The following is a 21,633-nucleotide window of genomic DNA, read 5'->3' on the forward strand; positions in this document are numbered from 1 at the left end:
TGTTTTTGCATGAAAGGTCCTGGAGTCATGTGTCCGTTTCAATGCTCACAGTAATGAAATAAAAGAGATACTCATTTGTGGAATGTGTGTGTGTGTGTGTGTGTGTGTGTGTGTGTGTGTGTGTGTGTGTGTATCCTCTCTCTAACACAGTATACCAATTTACCTACAACCCTGTTTTGTAGACTGACATATAAGTGAACCTTGATTTCCTTGAATCACCTGCCACTGGATCAACACCAGCAAATAAGTTAAGCTGTGACCACAGTGACAGATTTAGTCCACCCCCCCTCCATCCCCCAGGTGATGCACACACACATGCACACACACGCACACACACACACACACACACACACACACACACACACACACACACACACACACACACACACACACACACAAGAACACACGCAGAGAATCCCTCATCTCCATAGCAACACCAAATCTCTGGTGGCTCTCTTAACTCTTTGAACTTCATCTTCCTCGCCGCTGATTTGTGTTGATCCTCCCTCAAATGCCTGCAAGAAAGCCTTTTTTTATTTTCTTCTCCCACGGCGTGTTCATCAAAATACGGTTTTGATAATATAAGACAGTGTTGTGTATGTGTGTGTGTCATGATTTAGAGCAGAAGTGTAGGGTTTGAAGAGTGGGGCGAGCTGAGGAGGTGGGTTGAGAGGATGCGTGGAACCCGAGGCTGAAAAGGAAATTAAGGGGGAGGATGGACATGTGCAGGATGGATGGATGGGAAAAAATGGACGGTGGACTGCCTTCTTTAGAATCCTTTATAGGCAGCTGCAGTCTGAATTACATCCATAGGCATTATTTTCTGCATCGTGTTAATGGTTTTAATAATACTGAGATGAAAAGAGGATCTTGCAGTGAATTTTTGTGCATCCACGTGCATGTGTCCTCCATGCAAGACTTACAACTCCAGTTCGTCGTGCTTTTGCCAGTGTCATAAGTCGGTGTCAACATAAGTATTTAGCTTGATAGATGAATACATTGCTTCACACTGTGACATGAATTTTTCATGAAACATGGTCTCACTCCAAAGATGTGTTTAACATTTTGACATGGATGATGTGCCTCCATGTCAGCGAGGACAGAGCTCTCTTTTGCATTGCATTTGGTGCTGGCAGGAGTGAAATGAAAAACAACTTGTTAGTTTTTTGGGGGGTTTTTTTCCGCTCTGATTTCATTTTGATGTTGTATGAAAATGTATGGCAATGAAAAAAACATTCAGCCATTCAGGACAAAAGTGTATTAACCGTCATATTGAAATAGCTTTCAAATGTAATCTTAAGCCAAGAAATGCATCAATAAAAATTCATGCATTTAATACCACAAGCCCACCAATGTAAACATAAAAAAATGTTGTTTATCCACGCCCACCAGAATGATATATACAAGTTAGTGATGATATGTTGAAAGATAATGACTTGCTGCAGCAACCCAATAGATTTTTGGCAATATACGTTTCTGCAAACCACAAAGGTTAGGTTTAGGCATGAAATCTGCATGGTTAGGCTCGGGAAAATATCATATTTTGGGGTATAATACCTGTTACTGTCCTGTGGGGATGATGTGTTCGAATGCTGAAACACAGTCTCGAACTCTGGTCGCTGGCTTGTCAACTTTCTTGCCTCCACCAGCATCTTTTTTTAGTCGGTAATGTGGACATCAAATAACAGGTATTGTTGAAACATCGATATGGGACGTAGGCCTGACAGGTACAAATGTGAATGCATCAGTGGTGTTTTCCTGGCAACTGGGCTGCTTGTAAGGGTTAGTGATTTTCATCATCATGGTTAGAATAATAAGCATGGTTAACGTTTGGCAATGACTGCAGCCTACAGAATACTCTAACTGGAGGTTGGAGAAGAGAAAAGGAACAGCAGCCCACGTTGAAGCTTGATGTTTTGTTGATTCAAACCTCCACCTAGAACTCCTCCATCTGTCAACTTTCTCAGCGTCATTCGGCTCCCTCCTTTGATCCCATCATAGTTTCTGTGACTGTTAGAGGGACGAATCTCCTGAAGTTAAACATGTTGTTCTGGGGAGCTGAGGCTGTTGTTCACGATGTCTTTTATTTTATGGTGTTCACTTTATTCGTTTTCATCCAGGCATTCAGAGTCTTCTATAGTTATCACCTCTGCGAGCAGGCAAGCCTGAGTGAGCTAGTGTGTGCCGGTGCGTGGGCAGCTTTCTCCCTCAGCAGCCTATGTACACATTATATGTGTGTGTCTATGGGCATGAAGGTGTGCCGCGTCGCCTTTCTTCCCCTCAGCTCCCCAGGTGTTGTTCTAACCCTGCTGCACCCTGTGGTGCAATTTACATTCCATGGTTCTGAGACGAGCACATTGACAGTATCCACACTTGCACGCCGAATAATCTCCACCCTCATCCTCATCCTCATCCTCTGGGGAACTGCTGTCCCTGAGCGTGTTAACTTAATGGCTCTCTCGCCGTGAAGGAAAAACCCCTTTGTCGCTGAAAAGGAGAGAGAGAGAGAGAAAAGAGGAAGAGAGGGAATGAGAAATCACCCCTCAGCCAGAAGGAACCCTCTTAGTGATCACGTGTTTCCTCTGGGTTCCCATGGCTGGAGAGGCTGTTATGCAAGCAACAGAACACTGATGGCAGAAGCACTTAAGAAGTCCTGTTAGCAGGCAAGGGGTCCAACCGTCTACACCTACAAGTCTACAAGCTCTTTAGGAAAGGGGTTAGGCTCTGAGCGACTGCGAGAAGAGAATCACACCTTTTTGGCAGCAGTGACCCTGATCTGTCCGCTTTATTCAATTCTGCTCTGCACTCGAAAGTGACCCGAGAGCAAGCGTTTTGTCGGGGTGATGGCAGCATGCCCCCCGGCAGTGTGATACCTGTCAGGGCGGACGGCGGTGATGAGAGGCGAAAGGGGGACGTGATAAAAGATGAGACATGAGAAGATGATGTGAGGACGGGGTGGCGGTGGGGGGGGGAAGAATGGAAATAAAAACAAAATGTCACGGGTGAGCGTTTCTGGAGCGTGGGAGTCCGGGTGTATAAATAGGTCTCAGCCCTGTGAGCTACGGAGCAAGCGCTCGGCACACAAAACGCTAACTCACACAGACACTCACATGTCCAGCCACACACACACAGACTCACTTTCATCCATGCTCTCTGTCACTCTCTCCCCCTCCCCTCCCCTCCCCTCCCCTCCCCGCCTCGCCCCCCTACACACTCACAGTCACGTGCTGGCAGTATGGGAGGCTGACTGGGGGAGTGACTGTGTGCGAGTGTGTGATGAGATAAAGGTGGGAGAGCCTCTTTTCCACACGTTTGATGATAGCACGAGTACTATATCTCTCTTAAACTGACTGGGGAGGGAACGCGGTAGATTATCGACACCTATACCATCACACAGGTCGAGTCAAATCCAGGACCAGCTCTCCATCTTCACAAATGTCACTGATATCAACAATGTTTCTTTATCTTTGCCATTAATATTTAGAACCGTTTGCTTTCCTGCAGTGTAGATTAAGCATGTTAATAATGTATTTCATTGGAAAACATCAATCCATGCCATGTGAATTTCACGTGCCGCGGCTCAGCAGCAGGGATGTCAGTCTTTTATCAGCTGGATGGATTTCTTTCTGTTTGAATGCACCGAGACCATCTGCAGTGTTTAGCACGTGAAGCTCGGCTGGCTTTTGCAATTAAAGCGCGTGGTGTTGTTTTTTGTTTTTTTTAATGCAATTAGATAATTCTGTTTTGTTTTCTGAGTGTCTGATTGGTATTGTTGCGTAGGGAAGTCTTTCTCTGCGTGCTGCCTCTCAGCATTTCGAGTTCATGGACCCGCAGTTATGATGACAGATTGAGGTTAAGTGAATATACAGATGTCATTATGAAAAAGGGGTTGGCAGCGTCTCTTCTGCCTCGTAAAGTTCTCAGTGTTTTGTTCCCCTTTTATTGAAAGAATTTAACCATTTTCTCTTCTCTCAACAGGACAGGGGGCTGTCAAAAGGTGCTGGTAAGCTCAGCTAATTGTATTAAATATGAAAATCATAACATGAAGATCCATTGCACATCTTGATACTGAATGAGTTCTCAAAAAAGCATGTAAAACTAGAATGCTGTGTGCCTTTGAGGTGTTATTTAATGGTGTTGGTCAGCTGCAGATTGTGTATTTCATCTTTTTCTAACATTATCCCATTGTTTGTTGTGTTTACTGTCTTGTTTGTCCCCTTGAGGGATGGATAAAGTAAGCTGAAATGCCCTGACCTTGTCTCCCCTGGGTCAACCACCACAGTTTGGCCAGTATTCGTTGAGATACCTTGCTCTTGACAAAAAGTGTTGACATACACCCTCCTGATAGGAACAAACCAACTGGTCAACCAATCGTTTTCCAACCCATTTGCCAGAATAAATATTTTCAATATATGACCCTGCAAACCACTGATATGTTAAAATGTTACCATTCTTTATGTTTTATGCTGTGATCAAGTTGGATTCATGGTAAATACTAAATACCAGTTGGTTTTGGGTAGCAATAAAATCATGTTTTGGCTTAAAATACCTGTTTTTGCCACAACCAACTCGCCTGTAAAGGTCTATGCTCTCATTATTATTTTCTGTGGTGTTGATTTCTGGCAGCCTTCTTGCCTGTGACTCATCCACTATCCCCTCCACCTCCTGATATAACCCTGGTTATACACCTGTTATGTGAATGTGATATGAGGTGTTTTGTAGAGATGAAATGTATTGTAAGTAGCCTGTGACATGACATGATGCAAACGTATCAATGGTTTGCAGAAACGTTAATTGCCAACATTTCATCCGTGGTGACCGGGCTGCATCGTGCACATCCTGCCACCGGTGGGAAATAGTTACCTTTCTTTCTGCAAAATTCAAACAAACAGTTTCTGCCTTTGTTTACGCAGAATTTGCAGAAGTCCGTTTCCTTGTACTTAACCGTCCTCTGGGCTCAGTTCGGACTCCTGTTGACTTCACAGTCCAGCGTGGAGCCTGTTGATTTGAGGTATGACAATCCTGGCACCCTCTCAGGCCATTAGAGAACATGTGGTTCTCTACTTTGCAGTTTTCGAAGATTACAGCTCCTGCTTCCCTTGGCTGCCTTGTTGTTTATTTTCACAGATTTGCACCCCTTATGTCTCCTTTTCAGCTCTTAAAATGTAGAGAGAAAAAAAAAGGTTGCATTATTTTTGCCACTTCTTGCAAACCAGGTGTAGGACCACCTGGTACTCTACTGCATGCCGCAAGCACCACCACTACCACCACCTGTGATGGTGTCAGTGTAAACAAATCCCTTTCTGTCAGACAGACAAACCGACATAAAGCTGGAAATTCAAGGCACAAGGAACATTTTCCAACTACAGTAAAGCAGAAAATTGTGGTTTCCATGCATGTGCCAACTCTACCCACAGAGAACGAGGCCTCTGGCTCGGGAGCAGCGTGCATTACTCTCATTAAGAGGCTCAGCCGGCTATACAGCTAGTACGAGGCAATTACTGTTTCTTCAAACACTAAATAAACTGCACAGGCGGGAGGGTGATTAAAACTGGTTGCACACATCAACACACCCACACCTTACAATCCATGGTCCTTAACCAACGCGCACGGTTAAAATATCTCCGCCTGTGCACGCACACACACACGCGCAGAGGTCACAAATGCAGCTGAATAATTCAAAATCCCAAGAAATGCCTCAGGAAGAGAAGAGGGAAAGAGTTGACAAAAAAAAAAAAGGCTGCAGACTGGATTTTTAGAAGGAAAGAGAGACATGGAGAAGGGAGTGGTGGAGGGGGGGACAGAAAGCATGAGTCAGCAGTCTGCCAGAAAGAGGGAGTTGAGAGACAGAGGAAGGGCTCACAGGATTTAGCTATCACTGGAGCCCTGACAAAAGAATTTCTGGGCTCACTTTACTGTGCGACCGCTTGTGTGTCTGTGTGTCTGCGTGTGCGTGTTTGTCTCATTTCCTCAGCAGGGTGTGCGTGCGAGGCCATCCAAATCTGAGGAATCTGTGTAAAAACCACAGCAAAGCTCTGGCTCCCGTCTCTGTTTTGAAAGAGTTTTGCTCAACAGTTTAGCTCAGAGTATGACAAATACCTTAATCTCAAAGGAGTAGACGTTTTGGGGAAGTACGCTTATTCATTTTCTTTTGCCGAGATTCTGATGAAAGAGGCTGATGGCACTATCGCGTCTCTGCACCGAGCACTGAGCTACAGCCAGCAGACACGTTAGCCTTGCATGGCGGCGGGGGGAATCCAGCTGGCACGGCTCTCTGCAAGGTGAAAAACAAAACAGACCTGCCTACAGCTTTCTAGCTCACTGTTTTACATGTTCATCCACACACAAACAGAAATGTAAATGGTTCCATCTGCGGTTCGACGTTACATCATACAGTCTCCATGAGGTCAATGCTCCTGGCCGCTGGATGTAAATAAACAGTCACGGCATTTAACTCAAAAACACAACAGTCCTTTTTATATGTCTGTTTGTATCATAATTAAAGATGCAATATGTAGGAATTGGACAACTGTTGAATTAATACTAAAAAAAAATCACCATATCACCAGTGATAACTGGAAAACTGAAGCCCATAACAGCAGGTGAGTGCCATAACAGCCTCGGACTGGCAGAGCTTGCACGTTAGCATGGTCACTTCTAGATGTCACCAAAACTGATATTTCTTCACATTGCGTTGATCATTTTAGTACATTTTTTTGACAATTTTGTAGTAAAATTAAATATTACATGTTTCAGAAATGAAACAAAGTGTATTCTTTAGTCAGGTTTGCAGTTGAAGAAAGCCATGCTAGCTGTTTCCCCCAGCTTCTAGACCTTATACTAAGCTAAGTTGAACATTTCATCCAGCTCTCAATGTAAATAAGCAAAGTATTTCTTAAGGCAATGAACCTTAAGAGGAGCACTAGAGAGAATCCTGGCTCCCGATTGATGTTGATGAAGGTTCTCAGTCATCCAGGTCATGGTCAATCTAGGTGCTGTGTCGTCTGCGACTGAACCAGGACAGGAAGGCTCTACAGAGGGTGATTAATGAAACCCCACAGAACACCACTGGCACATATCTACAGAGCATCAGTGACATCTATGAAGTGGGACATCTGCACAGAGCAGGATACTAAAAGACAACACCCACCCCAGCCACAGGGTGGTCACCATGCTTCCATCTGGTAAAAGATATACAGAAGCATCACCCGAGTAAAGAGCAGCTTCGTTTCTCAGGCCGAGAGACTCAACTCATTCTCCACGCTCCCCCGCAAACAGTGTTTTGACTTGTGACTTATCATTTATTCATCCATTATGTAATTTTTGTTTTGTCAGTAGCACAAAGGGACTAAAACGTGCAGCGTGTTGTATACATTTTGTGTTATAGAAGGATGAATTAATGAACCCTTTATACTGACCCTGATGCCAAGTGTACTCTCCTTACTAGAGACCAATATTTTGCTCTCGTTTTAGTTCTGTTCGGGTCTCCACAATCTCCTGAGGGAAATGTGTGGTTCCTTAGCTCCTAAACACTTCACTGTGTTCACCAGCTAGTCATAGCCGTGCGTCTGCTGTTTGGTACTGGGGCAGGTAGCAGCAGGCTGGTTCGGCGAGCAAACCAAAACAATGATTACAGCTGCTTAAAATACAGCTAAAATGATACAGTGGAACACACTATAAGTCTACAGTAGTCTTCTACAAACAGTGGTCTCTTCAGTGGCTCTATGATGAATTATTCTATGAGAACCACAAAATGTACCAGAGTGGATTGGTGAATTTCACCTTATGCGCGAATGTCTAATGTCACGACTCCTCTTTGTTCAACGCCTGGGAGCCCAGAGAATGTTTAAGTGTGCTGCAATATTAAACATTTCCCTCACTGGGGGATTAAATGTCAATCACATTAACACTCAGAGATAAGAAGTGAAAGGTCTTTGAGGAATACGAGCGCAGCGTCCTCAGCTCGCACTGAATTCAGTTCTTAGTCTTGTGCTTGAGGGCGAGAGAGTCAGGGGAGACTCTTCTTTCTTTGGAGAAAACTTCCGAGAGCTGTGAAGAAGAAAACAGACGTAGATGTTGGAGGTAAGAAACTAAAAGTACACAAAAAGAGATGAGACAGAGAGTGGGAGCTGAGGCTGGGGCTGAAAATAATTCCACCCCCTTTTTCTTGCACAATCGCCCCCAGAGAGATGTTCGGACTGGAAGGACAGAGAGTGAGCCGGGGACAAACTAAGGGAGGAGTCGTCCCCCTGTCTCACTGCAGTCAAACAACAACTTAAAAATGACTGAGGACGGACGGAGTATTTCCAGAGAATAATGCACATTAGACCCTTCCAGGAATCCCTGGAATCCCAGCTCCAGTTAAATCTTCAAAAACTATGGCTTTCGAAAAAGAAGATATTCCGTGTCACTGCTATCATGAAGGTAGAAAATGGGCATCTCCACACTTTAATGTATCTCATCACATTTGTGGAGGTGGAGGCGCAGATTACAATTCAAGGACGAACACCAACACAACAACACATGGATCCACTTAGCCTTCTCTGAGACTAATTGTCCAGTTGTGGAGCCTCATTGTGCAAGAGATGTTGCCTTTAGCTGTATTGTACTGTGTTGTTTTGTGTGGGCGTATGTGTGTGAAGTGGGTTCAGAGACTTTATATTCTCTCCAAATGTCCACTCAAAGGTCCTCTCCTCTTCTCTTCTCTCCTCTCCTCTCCTCTCCTCTCCTCTTCTCTCCTCTCCTCTCCTCTCCTCTCCTCTCCTCTCCTCTCCTCTTCTCTCCTCTCCTCTCCTCTCCTCTCCTCTCCTCTAGCAGTAAGTTTCCCACAGTAGTTTTGGTCAGTAATGCTCTGAGTCATGCAGCGAGAGAGTTGGACTGCAGACAGATGGAAGTAGTTAGGGCCTGTACTACTGTAATGCCACAGTTTAACAGGATTTTTTTTTTTTTTTAATTGAGTCCAATCTGTCTATGGCTCTGCTGCCATGCCAGATGCCCCAGTGTGCAGTCTGTCCCTCCAAAGTTCCTCCAACTCGCAACTTTGCTGTGAGTCTGTGGGGCTCGCTCACGATTCAGCCGAAGCCACATACTGTGAGTTTACTGTTTTTTTTTTGCAGTCTTATTTTCTTGGAGCGCTTCCCAGTCCTTTGTTACACATTCCACTTGACCACATGAGAACCCACAAGCACACAGACATAAAATCCAGTGGTGGTCCTCAGAGCTTTTACATCAAGTTAAAGCTGCAACAACACAATTCAGAAATACTAAGTTACAAATAAAAGTCCTGAGTTTAGAATTTACTCAGTTAAAAAAAGCGATATTTATATATATATATATATATATATATATATATATATATATATATATATATATATATATATATATATATATATATATATATATATATATATATATATATATATATATTTATATTTATATTTTCCCCCAACTACTGCATTCAGGTCACAACACCACTGATGCTGAAATCATTTGTCTCTGCTCCTTTCTGCAAGCTCTGTTTATGTATGAATATCTTTTTAAATGTTTTTCCTACTTGACCTTTAAGTACAAGACATAACATAACTCATTATGCATAAAAATCTGTGTCAGAATCATATATTTATTATCAGATTGCAATTATTGGCAACACTTTACAATAAGGGATGCACCATTTTGAGTATTTCCTGGGGAACAAATTAGGAATTAATTAGGAACCAGCTGCTGGTGAAGCATTAGTTGGCGAGTAACGCCTAATCCAATTCTATAGTGTACCTAGTTGATGAAGGGAGGAATGCAGTGAGGAGAGAATGAAGAACAAAGGGGAAAAGGAGACTTGTTAACTAATGAACAGCTCTATGATTCAGTCCTCAGCAGCCCCGCAGTGTGACGGACCACTTTGGTTGAAGGAACACAAAAAAGGGAAGTAATCATAAGCTAACGATGAAGCGATGAGGGACTAATTAGTAACCACTCAGTTGCAGTGCACCAAAACTGTGACTTAAGTTTGAGTATACATTTAAATAAGTTACTCATTATCTAATGGTTATTGAGCAATTAGCTCCTTATTTGATCCTCATTTGTTGCCTAGTAACTACTCCACATTTTGTGACCCTTGTTATGCATTTTCGTGTAAGCCTCATTTCAATGCTGCAGCTGTTAAAGGCTAATGTTAATTACTTTGTAGACTTCTAGGTAGCCGAATTATAATAATCATTTATTTGTTGATTATGTTTTATATCAGTCTTATCATTCAAAGTAACTAGTAACTTATGTTGCCAATTAAATCATATCATGGAATTACACAAGGAAAGGACCAGTACCTCAAAATTAAAAAAAAAAAAAAAAAAAAGATTTGTAGTCACTTTCCATCTCTGCCAAAATCCAGAGGGTTTTATTTATTATAGGACTTAAACCAGCTGAACAGGTAGTCCCCTGATTGCAGATGCTTCCATCAGGTAATTTGAGTGACACATAAAATGTGTGTGTGTGTGTGTGTGTGTGTGTGTGTGTGTGTGTGTGTGTGTGTGCGCGCGCGCGCGTGTGTGTGTGCGTGTGTGTGCGTGTGTGTGTATTTGTTTGCAAACAGCACACAGATGATGCTGATTAGCATCCATCGAGGAGCTCTTGATTGCACTGAGAATGTCATCAGGTTCTGAGGTCACAGATGACTCACAGTTTGACATTATATAGGGCGCCATAATTGCGCAACACACACTCCTGGAGGTGTAAGGGCTGTGGACCTAACCTCAGCCTCTTCCCAGCCGGTGGGGCTTACAGCACGGATGGCTGCTCTCAGTATTACTGGGATGACAAATAATGATGAAAGAGAAATGTAGAAAAGTGGAGCAGATGAGAACTGAATATGAGAAGCAAAGAAAAAAGACAGCTTGAGCTGAAGACAGCTTTAGTGTTGGTGCTCGTGAAGCAGACATGGTTTGAGATCTCAGTCATGTTTTCTCTTTAACACTGAATGCTGATTAATGTGTCCCAATCAAAGTTTGATTTTTGAAAAAACACATATATAAACAGACATATAATCACCAGGCATAACTGCCAGAGTGAACAGAAATGACTTGCTCAGACTGGCATTTTGTCATTCTGATCTCAGCTACCCATCTTTAAAGTTACATGACTGCATCACGGTTGTGACTCTACTGCAAACAAAATCTGACGGACAGACACAGACCTGGTAAAATACCAAAACCAATCATATCGTATTTCCAAAGAACTATTCCAAACAACTAAACAACAAATACGTCTCCTGGACGACATTTTATCATGATGTCACACACACACGCACACACACACATTTGTGGCTGGTAAAACTGCTGGAATGATTTTAAATGAAAAGTACAAAATCCTCACATTTGTAAAGCTGGGTTATGTTTTTTTTTTTTTTTCATGAGAAATGGTTTAAAAGATCATCTTAATGGCCGCCAATTGATTTTCTTAATTAGAAACGATCGCTCAACTAATTGTTTCAGCTGTGCCGGTCCTGCAGGGTAGTCGAATTAAAAGACATACATCATATTTCATAAGCTCGTATTGCATAGGCTACGGCAATCTCAATTTGTCAGGAAAACCAGTAACCAACGCTGTCAGGCGAATGTAAATGCCTGCAGTGAGAAGCGGCAGATTCCCCGCTGAGATGTGGCGGAGAAGAAGAAGAACAAAGTGGCATGAAAAGAACTGACTCGAGTAAAGTGCTGTGGAGGCCTCGCCGACTGAGGGGTGCGTCTGAGCAGAGAGGATTCTGCAGAGAGAGCTGAAGCATCCGAACGCACACTGTACGTGAACATGAACTCTTAGCTGAAGCAACAAGATGAAACACCGCATTAGGAAATCAAGGTGTCTAACTGTCGATGATGGGAGACAGAACACAAGTAGTCCTCAGAAGAGTCCGTAAACTCCCATCCTAATCTCCAGTGGCATCCGGATATCCCTGTAAATCACCTGTAACCTTAAACAGTTTAGATGTGAGGTGGTTATTATCGCTCTCTTCACTTCTAAAAAAAGAGTAATTCCCTGGTCTTCTGAGATGTGTTACTTGTTTTTTGCCACAGAATGATCAGCACATCTGGTGGTAACAGCGTATTTATGATCACGTCTCCAGTAAACAACACCTGGGTCCACGCGATAGAGAAAAACCTTTAGCGGAGGTTTGTTGATCGCGTCAAAAAGTCTTGTAATAAATAACAGGCTCGGTGTGTTTACAGTGACAGAGACAGGGTTTCCACAAACAACATTCTGTCCAGGGAAATGAAGGGCCACGGGACAGCTGCTTGGAGACACTCTGCTTGTGAACAGAACATCCATAAGAGCCCTTCATGTGGTTTGAGCTGCTTAACAGTGCCCTCTACTTTCACTTCGACTTTAGAAGCCGGAGCCATAAGTAGACTGCTGCTCCCAGCAAGGCTTCACATACACAGCAGTCCCTATGATCTGAGCATCCGCTGCCACGTCAGGAGCTGAACACTATGCCCAACGCGCCATCTAGAGGTCTGTTTGAGGATCGTGAGTGTTCAGTTTGAACTCCGTCAGGCCTGCAGATGGCGATACGCTCACTGGCTTTGAACTGTGAGGGCCTTGTGGGAAGAGCACACTGCATATTTTACACACTGCACTGTAAAGTGATGCAGACAAACGTGTAATGTCTTCGTCGTCTTGGTTGGGTGTGTGTTCGGCTCCATATGGTCTTAATGTGGAGTCTTGTCCGTGTGAGGACAAACAGCCGCGTCCTCGCTCTGTCCCCGCTAAAGTAGTCTGGCGCTCGGCTATGACAGCATGTCTTGGCAAGACTTGAAAACAGCATACACACACACACTCAAACAACTGGGTCAGCGACACACACACACACACACACACACACACACACACACACTCCAGACTCAAAGAAGCACATGTTACAGGACGACTCCTGCTGGGTGATATGCTAGTAATATTTTGTCTCTTGTTATTCTTTTTCGGAACAGTTTTCCTTCTCTCTTGGTCTCTTTCCCTTTTCATTTCTTTTTTTCCCCCCATCGTCCTTCTGTTCCTGTCTCTCACAGCCAATAGCAACATGGCACAGTCTCTGTTCAAACAAGCAGGGAGGATCGCCTGTCTGGGTCAAGTTTATGACCTGTGCACACGCATCAGGTGGGGTCGTTTTCAGGTAATGCCATCATGGTAGGGAAACACCAGTAGAAATCTGTGTCTGTGTCCGGCGAAGCCACGAAGAAGAGAGTTTGCTCACATCAACAAGGCATTATTGTTTTTTTTTTTATATATATTTTGACCCAAACATGGCCAATATGAGTTTTGCCAATAGTTTTATTCTGGATTCTCTGAAGACCAACAAAGCAGCCTGGGGAGGTTTCCTGTCCTTAACTTCGTGGTTCACAAAATGTTACGCATGACGATTTCCATTTCCATAACAGGAGAGGATAAAAATGTTTTTTTTTCCAGTAAGAGGACTTCACCCAGTGTGTGTGTGTGTGTGTGTGTGTGTGTGTGTGTGTGTGTGTGTGTGTGTGTGTGTGTGTGTGTGTGTGTTGCGGTGTCGGCTTAGGTTTGTTTAAACTGAGAGAACGTCTTTCCGAGGCAGAGAGGAGGGAGGAGGGACAAGAAGACATAAACAGAGGAGTGGAACCTGCTGCCTGCGCAGATGGACGACAGCTGCAGGCCAGAGGAAATAAATGTCAGTACAGCTCCTTGATTTGAAGCTTTTATTCTGAAATGATTTCACCTTACATACATTTGGCAGTGCAATACATCCCTCTGCAGTATTTCGAGTACTGTGATTAACTGCTGTATTTGTCAAACACACCCAAATATTCTGCTCAGCAAAATCCATCAGAACAAAATATACATCATCCGACGGTAAACACTGTTTTTCTTTCTCTCTCGCTTTACCAGAAATCTGAACTGAAAACACTTCACATCAGTTCATATTTCCATTAACGGCTTGCTCATAATTCCCTTGCAGTGTGTTTGTTGTCCATGGTCAAATGGGACTTTTAATGCCAGCCTTGTTCACACTCGAATCTAATCAAATGTGCCGTTCTTCAGTGTAGAATGACTTGAGGGTGGATGTTGAACAGCAGGTCATCGTTGCCTCGACGAACTTCAAGCAGGAGAGGCCCGTCCTGCTGCAGCACCGCGTGGATGTCTTCGGTGGTCCGGACCGGTCGTCCGTTCAGTTTGACTATAACGTCACCTTCCATAATCCCTCCACTAAAACACAAGGAAACTGTAGTCGCCTTCTGATGCAATGTGAGTTTTAATGCAGCACAACGTGACTGACCATAGCTAATGTCATGAGTCATCGTTTGTGGACAAGAAATCACATACCAGCCATCATTAACAGTGTAATACATGAGACTTCTAGCTGACAACATTCAAAAGATTAAATTATCGGAAGAACGTGATGAAACAACGATTCTGACGTTATTGTGTTGCAAAGATGTCTACGGAAGTTAGCATACCAACACGCAAGCCCTGACCCGTCCCAGTTTTGAAGCTGTATGCTCCTACCCTGTTCTTCAAACTCCCAGTCTGGACTGCTAGCTGCAGGGCTAACTGAGCTAACTAGTTTATAACGGCTACAGTTAGCTGCAGTTAGCGGTTACCTTAGCCATATGCTGCCCCTAATTGTTTTGAGTTTGACAGGTGCTCAATTTTTACGTATTGCACCTTTAATAAATGGTAAATGTATGTTAATCGAACATTAGTTAATTGTTATTTGACTGTTAACAAACAATGAAATGCTTTATAAACCATTCATTTAACACTTGTAAAGGTTTATAAACATCAGCTGCAGCTATATAATGGCTATTCAATTAATGTTTTTCATTGAACTACACAGTATTTATTAATCATTTATAAAGTTGCAACTTTACAATAAAATAGCTTAACAGCATATAGCTGCATAATAAATAAAATAGCAGCATTATAACTGTCAACTAAAGATTAATGATGAATGAGAAGATTAACTATACATGTCCCATTTATTTAATGATGGTTATTATAAAGTTTGACTGTAATCATTTATTGAATGTTAATAAGCATTCATTAAAAATCAACCCAATAATAAATAAATAATAATAACAACAGTAATAATTGAACAGCTACTTTGATGAATAGCAGTCTCGTTCCTTGTGAGTGCTTTCAGCGCTGTGTGTGTGTGTGTGTGTGTGTGCTCAGGGTTTAGCATGCGTGTGTGAACATACTTTTGTGCTGGAGTGTCAGGTATGACCTGCTGCACCAGAACCCCACCGCTGACCTCAGGAAAGTCTTGATGCCGACGTCTCAACTCCGCTACTAGACTGAGACACACAGAGACATCGACACGAGCAGCGATTACTCCAACATTAATAAAGACACCAGTAAGGTTTAATTCTTCAACTTGAGTTTCGCTGAATGAAACACGTCCATCACCGTTTAAAGAATGCTCAAAGCTGACGTGTTTGTGGATGTGACAACTCACCTTTCAGTTATAGTTAACATCCTGATGCCTAAAAAACGTCTCTTGACTTCGGACGACTCTGAAAACAACAGAAAAGTGTGAAGTGAGAAGAGAAAGCTGCCTGGCACAGCCCCTCCGACATGTACACAGCCACTGAAATCCCATTCTCCAACTCCAGCTCTCACCTGCATCAGACTGGGGTTCCTCTGTGAGTCGTCGCTGCTGTCTTGTCTTTTCTGTCAAAACAAAAACGAAAACATGGGGAGGGATTCACTTAGAAATAACCACTTCATACAAAGTATTTCTACAGGTATTAGGATCCCAAACTACAAACAGTGGGTCTAGTTGCTGTTTATTGCTACCTAGGTGCTGCTGCAGCTTTGACCTCTGACCTTTGCTGTGTTTGCTCTGTGACTCGTTGAGGAAGCGGCTGATCCTGTCTGAGGGAATAGCGAAGGAGATCCCCGCCGTCACTTTCAGAGTGTTGATGCCTATCACCTCGCCATCCTGACAGAAATACACACGTACACGTATGCAGAGCACACAGTAAATACTACAGATGACTGCATATCAAATACTGTAAAGATGTTGGTCGTACATTTAGGCCAAAACTCCAAAACTCCAAAGTAAAGCTGAGACACAAATATGTGCCAGAATTTGATTAGATTACAACAAGTAATATTCAAAGTAGGAGTCTTTCAACTTTTTATTTTTCTTTCTGTCAGCTTCTTTCAGCCAAAGGACAACTTTGTCGAGAGAATACACAGAAGCCAGTGTGAGGGGTAGTGTGATGTAGAGTCTCCTGCTTGATATGCTGTTAAATGATCAATTGTGGCTGACAAGAGTGTCTGTACACTTGGGATAATGACACAAATAACAGGCCAAAATATTTCACAAAATATTTTAATTACAGTTAGCTGATTAGCTAGCCATTGATTTAGCTTATGTTAGGTTAGCTTGTACACATGATTGCACCAGGGATAATGGGTGATGTATCATTGATGTGTGTAAATATCTATTTTCTTATCAAACAAATGTGTCTTCATGGTGTTATATCTGTTGGATTTGTGTTAATGTGTGTTTTCAGACACATTTAATAAAACTTGTTTTAAAACTTGTTTAAAAAATGTATTGTTAAATACAATCTGGCACCCCCCTGCAGTTATTCTGAAGACCCCCTGCAGGGGACTGCAGAGCCCCTGTGGAAGACCCAGGGTTTAAAGGAATTTTGTGTACAGTTTAGCACATTAAATGCAAAGGCACAGATGCAAAATGTTTATGCAAATGTTTGCCTGTAATTCAGTCTGAACTGTCATTCGTTTCCACTCAATTCTTTCAGTTAAATCACTTAACTTTTTCAGATGTGGGTGAAATTTGGACACCTGGAGCAAAGATATGCTGACATCAGAGCTGCTCTTATTATTTTTGATTAATTCCAGTTGGATGTGATAAACAATTGAACAACCAATAAGTCAAATCAAGTCTTTTTTTTCACTACTACAACTTTTTTCCACAGTAGTAATAGGAGGAGGATTAACATAAGCCTTTATAACAATGAACAAATAGTGCATTATCAGGTATAGTCTGTTTTTTCAGACCCTCAGAAGCATCTTGATTCATTTCAAGCCTAAACTACAGTGACTGAGTTTTATAATCCCAAGGTTCAGAAGCCTGTGTGTATGTTCTTGATATGCAGGTTGGGGGTTTCCAATAGTTGAAAGACTGATTTATTTCAACTTTTTTTTGTGTTTTATTGAAAAAACAATACAAATAAATAATGTTATATTCGAAATTCATCACTCATATCATAATAATAATATAATACCATTAGTAGCTTCGCTTGTGTTTGAAATGTGACACTACCAGCACCAGCGGATTTTTATTCAAGGGAAATTGGAGGCCTGGAATTTGGTCCCTGGATCATGTTTAGACATGACGTTATGTTTGACCCCTGACAGTCTGACTGAATAATCCCTCACAGTCATATTCACAGTCATGTAACTCATTATCACCACTCCACTCACCAAGTTAACAAGAGGTCCTCCAGAGTTCCCGTACTTCTCATAGGAAACATGAAATATGGAACAGAGACAATTACATCATGACTTTGACACCCGTACAAAAGAAATGATCAGGCCGTGAGTAGGCCACAGTGTGTATATATAAGTGTGTGTGTGTGTGTGTGTGTGTGTGTGTGTGTGTGTGTGTGTGTGTGTGTGTGTGTGTGTGTGTGTGTGTCTCACATTAATGATAGCGTCAGTCTGGATGTAGTCCATGTCTGAGTCCTTGATGCCCAGCTCCTTGCCGTCTCTCTGAGCCGTGCTGACGATGCCAGTGGTGACGGTGTTCTGCAGGGCGAAGGGGCTGCCAATGGCAACCACAAACTCTCCTGGTCTCAGATCAGCTGAACGGCCCAGAGAGAGCACGGGAAGCTTCTTCTGCTCAAACATGCGCACGGATGGATGTGTCAGATAGAGATAAGAGAAGACGGAGAGAGAGAGAGAGAGAAATGCGAGAGGGAGAGAAATGAAGAGAAGTTGAATGCTTACAAAACCGCTGAACTATTTGAGGTATGGGTGTGAGAATACACACAGCACCGCTGTGTCTCTGAGTCACAGAGCTGCTGTTTATGAAAGTGTTCCTGCAAGCCTCATGAATGTCTAGAGGGAGGCTGTCAGAACTTGGCACACAGACGTTTCGGGATGTGGCTCAAATGTTTTTTGTATTAGGGTCAGGGATGTAGAAAATGTCTGGAAAACTATCTTTTACTTCATTTTGGATTGAAAGAAGTGGATAAAGAGAGTCATCGTGATCTTGACTGGGTCTAAAAAAGGTCCTGTGTCCGCTGTGGACGCTCTCACCTGAGGATTGACCTTGATTGTGGCGATGTCAGCCTTCCTGTCTACATCCCTGACCGAGGCCTCGTATGCGTCGCCGTCGTGGAGCTGCACGCGCAGCTGCGGCCGGCCCGTCGAGGTGGCAGTCGGGGTCACCACGTGAGCGTTGGTCACGATCACACCTGCGTGGGTGACGATAAAACCAGAGCCGCTGGAGAGACGCAGGTGGCGACCAAACAGAGGATGTCTGGACACCGAGGGCAGGCAGGAAGAGGACAGGCATATTTGAATCTTGTTTTGTGTGTTTAAGGCAGTTTGGCACAGTCTGGCAGGAAGCGTTTTTCAATTTGAAGTCTTCATCACCCAGAAGGCCACAGCTTGTGAATTCTTAAAAATGCATGTATGAACCCAAACAATGACATGAGAATAACTTAAACCAACCCTCCCCGTGTTAACATTTTCTTTAAAAGTCAATAAGATACTATATGAGACATATTGTAAATAATAAAACATAAATAGAAATGTATGCCATGTGATAGACAAACACACACACACCTTATAAACAGTTCAATGTGGACAACAGCAGGCGCTATTTTCTCAACCACATCAGCGATGAAGTTGAACTTGTAGCGAAGGCTGCCTGATGAGGCCAATGAAGGACCTGTACTGACATGAAGAACATGCTGTGTTAACATAAATACCCATCACCACCACCTACACACACACACACACACAGTATCAGGAGAAAAGGTCACATTCAGGATGAACCTCTGGCGCTGTTAAAGTTAGCCATTTATCCTGCAGTAATGCCAAATGAGATGCTCAATGCTGAAGAAGTTTAAAAAGAACAGCTCCAGATTAGTGCTGCAAATGAGATTTGTCTTATTTGTCGATGAATCTATCGGTTATTATTGTTGATAAATGGATTATAAAATGCCAGAAAATAAAAGTGACCTTCGCAGTGACGCCTTCAGATTCCCTTTTTCCAAACTCCTGAAAATGTTCATCTCACAGCAGTATAACACAGAGAAAAGCAGCAAATCCTGAAGCTGAAATCAGAGAGTAGGTGGTACTCTCCAAGCTCAGTCGGTGATTCAAATAGATGCTGATTGATTTTCTTACAATGACTAATTGATCAATTAGCTAATTGTTGCAGATCTATTCCACATATTGTTTTAGAGCCAATAAAATGAATCACTGAACAAACATCCAGAGTTGTAAAATTTAATCATTGTTCTTATTTTGTTTTCGGCAAAAATGTCAAAAGTATGCTGGATCCAACTCCAGAAATGCAAGAATTTGATGCTTGTCTTTGTCATGTGTTTGTCATGTTTTTTTTAATGATTCACCGATTAACGATTATGAATATAATGTTAGCTGCAGCCCTACAAACACCTCAGAGCAGCTCAATTCATTCAAGATACCCAGAAACCCTTTGGCTTCTCAGAGATCTGAGGAGATGAAAGATGCCTCATGTGCAAAACAAGTATGACACCGCAGCATTAGCACATATAACATGTGTAACACTGCACCACACAAATAAAAACAGAAACATTGATAGTCAGTTCAGGTAGTTTTGTGAAGTTGTATGATGTTTGATCCAAACCCCAGAGAGCTGACCTGTGGACCACCCACTGCGTCCCTACCTGCGCCTGAAGGTGAACACGCTCCTTTGTGCGCCTGGCTGACTGCAGCTCTCCCCTTCTGCTCGGCCTTCCGGCTGGCTGCCCTCAGCTTGCACACATTACCGTACGTTTTCCCGTCGCTTCCACACACTTCATGCTCCAGCTTGCACCGGCAGACCCCCTTGGAGCCTCGCCGCCTCCCCGCGGCGAGCAGCTTGCACTCCAGGCCGTCCCCGCAGGGCAGGTCGTTCTTGCGGCCGCAGGGGTCTCCCTCCCGCGGCGAACACGCCAGGCAGCAGTTACATCTGTCCGGGACGTACCCGCCGGGACAGCTGGGGCTCGGACACGAGCTCACGTCGCACCGGGAGGCGCACTTGTCGGGGCGCACGGCTCCGGACAGGTCGTGCGTAAAGAGAATCGCGGCTGTGAGTAAAAGGAACTGCATCGTGCTCTGAAAACTGATTTATTCCTTATGTCGTCATTTTAAACGTTTATCTCCAAACACCCAGTTGTCTCTCTGTGTTCAGACTCGGCAGAAATAAAAAAGTGTTCACTCCTTCCACGGGTCTGTGCCGCTGCTTTAACGTGACTGGCTCTGTGACGCTCGTGTTTTAAGCGCTCTGTAGATTAAACTCCGGACACTGCCAGGTCATCGCCTCCCGCACATTTTGACAGCCCTGCGAGTGTACATTAGTTTTTGGGGAACAAGTGAAGAGGCGCAGCGGAGCTCAGGAGCCGCTCATGGTGCCGATAAAAGAGCACCATCTAGTGGCCAGAGATGCACATTACAGCCCGGCACTCGCAGTGGTGAGTTCAAGGGCCTGTTCCTCCTCCAGTCCTCTGCAGTTCAGCAGACTAAAACCGGCCCATTTTGACCTAAAGTCAGATAAAGTAGATTATTTTTAGTTGACTTAGTGAATGACATGCTGTATCATGGCCATACAATGAACAAGAGAACACAAAACTTGGCAACATGTATTATTTATTAATACCATAGTATTCCTGTATTTTTAAAATAAGAATCTGAGGAATGCTTTAAATTCAACGTTGACCTCATTGTGTGTATTGGCTGTGGCTCAGGGGTAGAGTCAGCGTCTTGCCATCGGAAGGTTGCTGGTTTGACTCCCCTGGTCTGCATGTCAAAGTGTCCTGAACCCCAAAACTGCTCCGGATGTGCTGGTCGGCACCTTGCATGGCAGCCGCCGCCATCAGTGTATGGATGTTTGAATAACTGTTCAAGTGCCCTTTGGACAAATGTGTCTGCTAAGTGTAAATGTATTTCCAACACATTGTTCTCAGATGAATCAGTAGTTCATGAAACTCTTAACTCACATAAACTGTCAGATCCACTCTTTCACAGTTTAGCAGGTTAGAGGTTCACTAAAAGATGGGCATGTTCAGATGAAATGCGCCCACACACTGGCACACACCACCTGAAAATGAGAGATTAGCAGCAGTAGTTCAGCTCTGCAGCTGTAAACATGTTGATAGCGCCACCTACAGGCAAGGTGAGCAGCAGCTGCTCCGGTTTGAGTCTGACTCTCTGCAGACAGCAAGTGTTAGAGCTGGATATTTTATGGCTGGTGTGTTTGGGGTGTGTGCTGTATCCCGTTTAGTCACGTCCGTTTCAGAGCCTTGGCGTTGTGCAAGCCGGCTCACTGAAACAGATCCAACCCAGAGGATTGTGAAAGGATCAGTTCATGACAACATTTGAAAATGCAGTAAC

The 21,633-nt window shown here is 43.4% G+C and overlaps 1 protein-coding gene across 1 annotated transcript; it reads right to left on the bottom strand.

Annotated features, from left to right (window-relative positions):
• Window positions 1–13,691: 13,691 nt before the first annotated feature.
• On the bottom strand, window positions 13,692–20,610 carry LOC119022179 (serine protease HTRA3-like). The gene is made up of 10 exons (XM_037102779.1): window positions 19,929–20,610; window positions 18,838–18,943; window positions 18,307–18,529; window positions 17,689–17,883; window positions 17,470–17,502; window positions 15,838–15,952; window positions 15,631–15,681; window positions 15,467–15,524; window positions 15,210–15,305; window positions 13,692–14,214 (listed from the first exon to the last, which is right to left on the bottom strand). The coding sequence occupies exons 1-10, from the start codon at window positions 20,350–20,352 to the stop codon at window positions 14,046–14,048; spliced, it is 1,470 nt and encodes a 489-aa protein (XP_036958674.1). The 5' UTR covers window positions 20,353–20,610; the 3' UTR covers window positions 13,692–14,045.
• Window positions 20,611–21,633: the final 1,023 nt, after the last annotated feature.

This window comes from Acanthopagrus latus, chromosome 1 (genome assembly GCF_904848185.1).
Source record: "Acanthopagrus latus isolate v.2019 chromosome 1, fAcaLat1.1, whole genome shotgun sequence".
Lineage (NCBI taxonomy): Eukaryota > Metazoa > Chordata > Actinopteri > Spariformes > Sparidae > Acanthopagrus > Acanthopagrus latus.

Excerpts from the sequence above, each read along its gene's own strand:
- LOC119022179 (XM_037102779.1), bottom strand. The coding sequence starts at position 20,352 with ATGCAGTTCCTTTTACTCACAGCCGCGATTCTCTTTACGCACGACCTG. Across the intron at positions 18,530-18,837 it reads CACATTGAACTGTTTATAAG|ACATCCTCTGTTTGGTCGCC; the intron begins GTGTGTGTGTGT and ends CTCGGTGTCCAG. Across the intron at positions 17,884-18,306 it reads CAATCAAGGTCAATCCTCAG|AAGAAGCTTCCCGTGCTCTC; the intron begins GTGAGAGCGTCC and ends ATGTTTGAGCAG.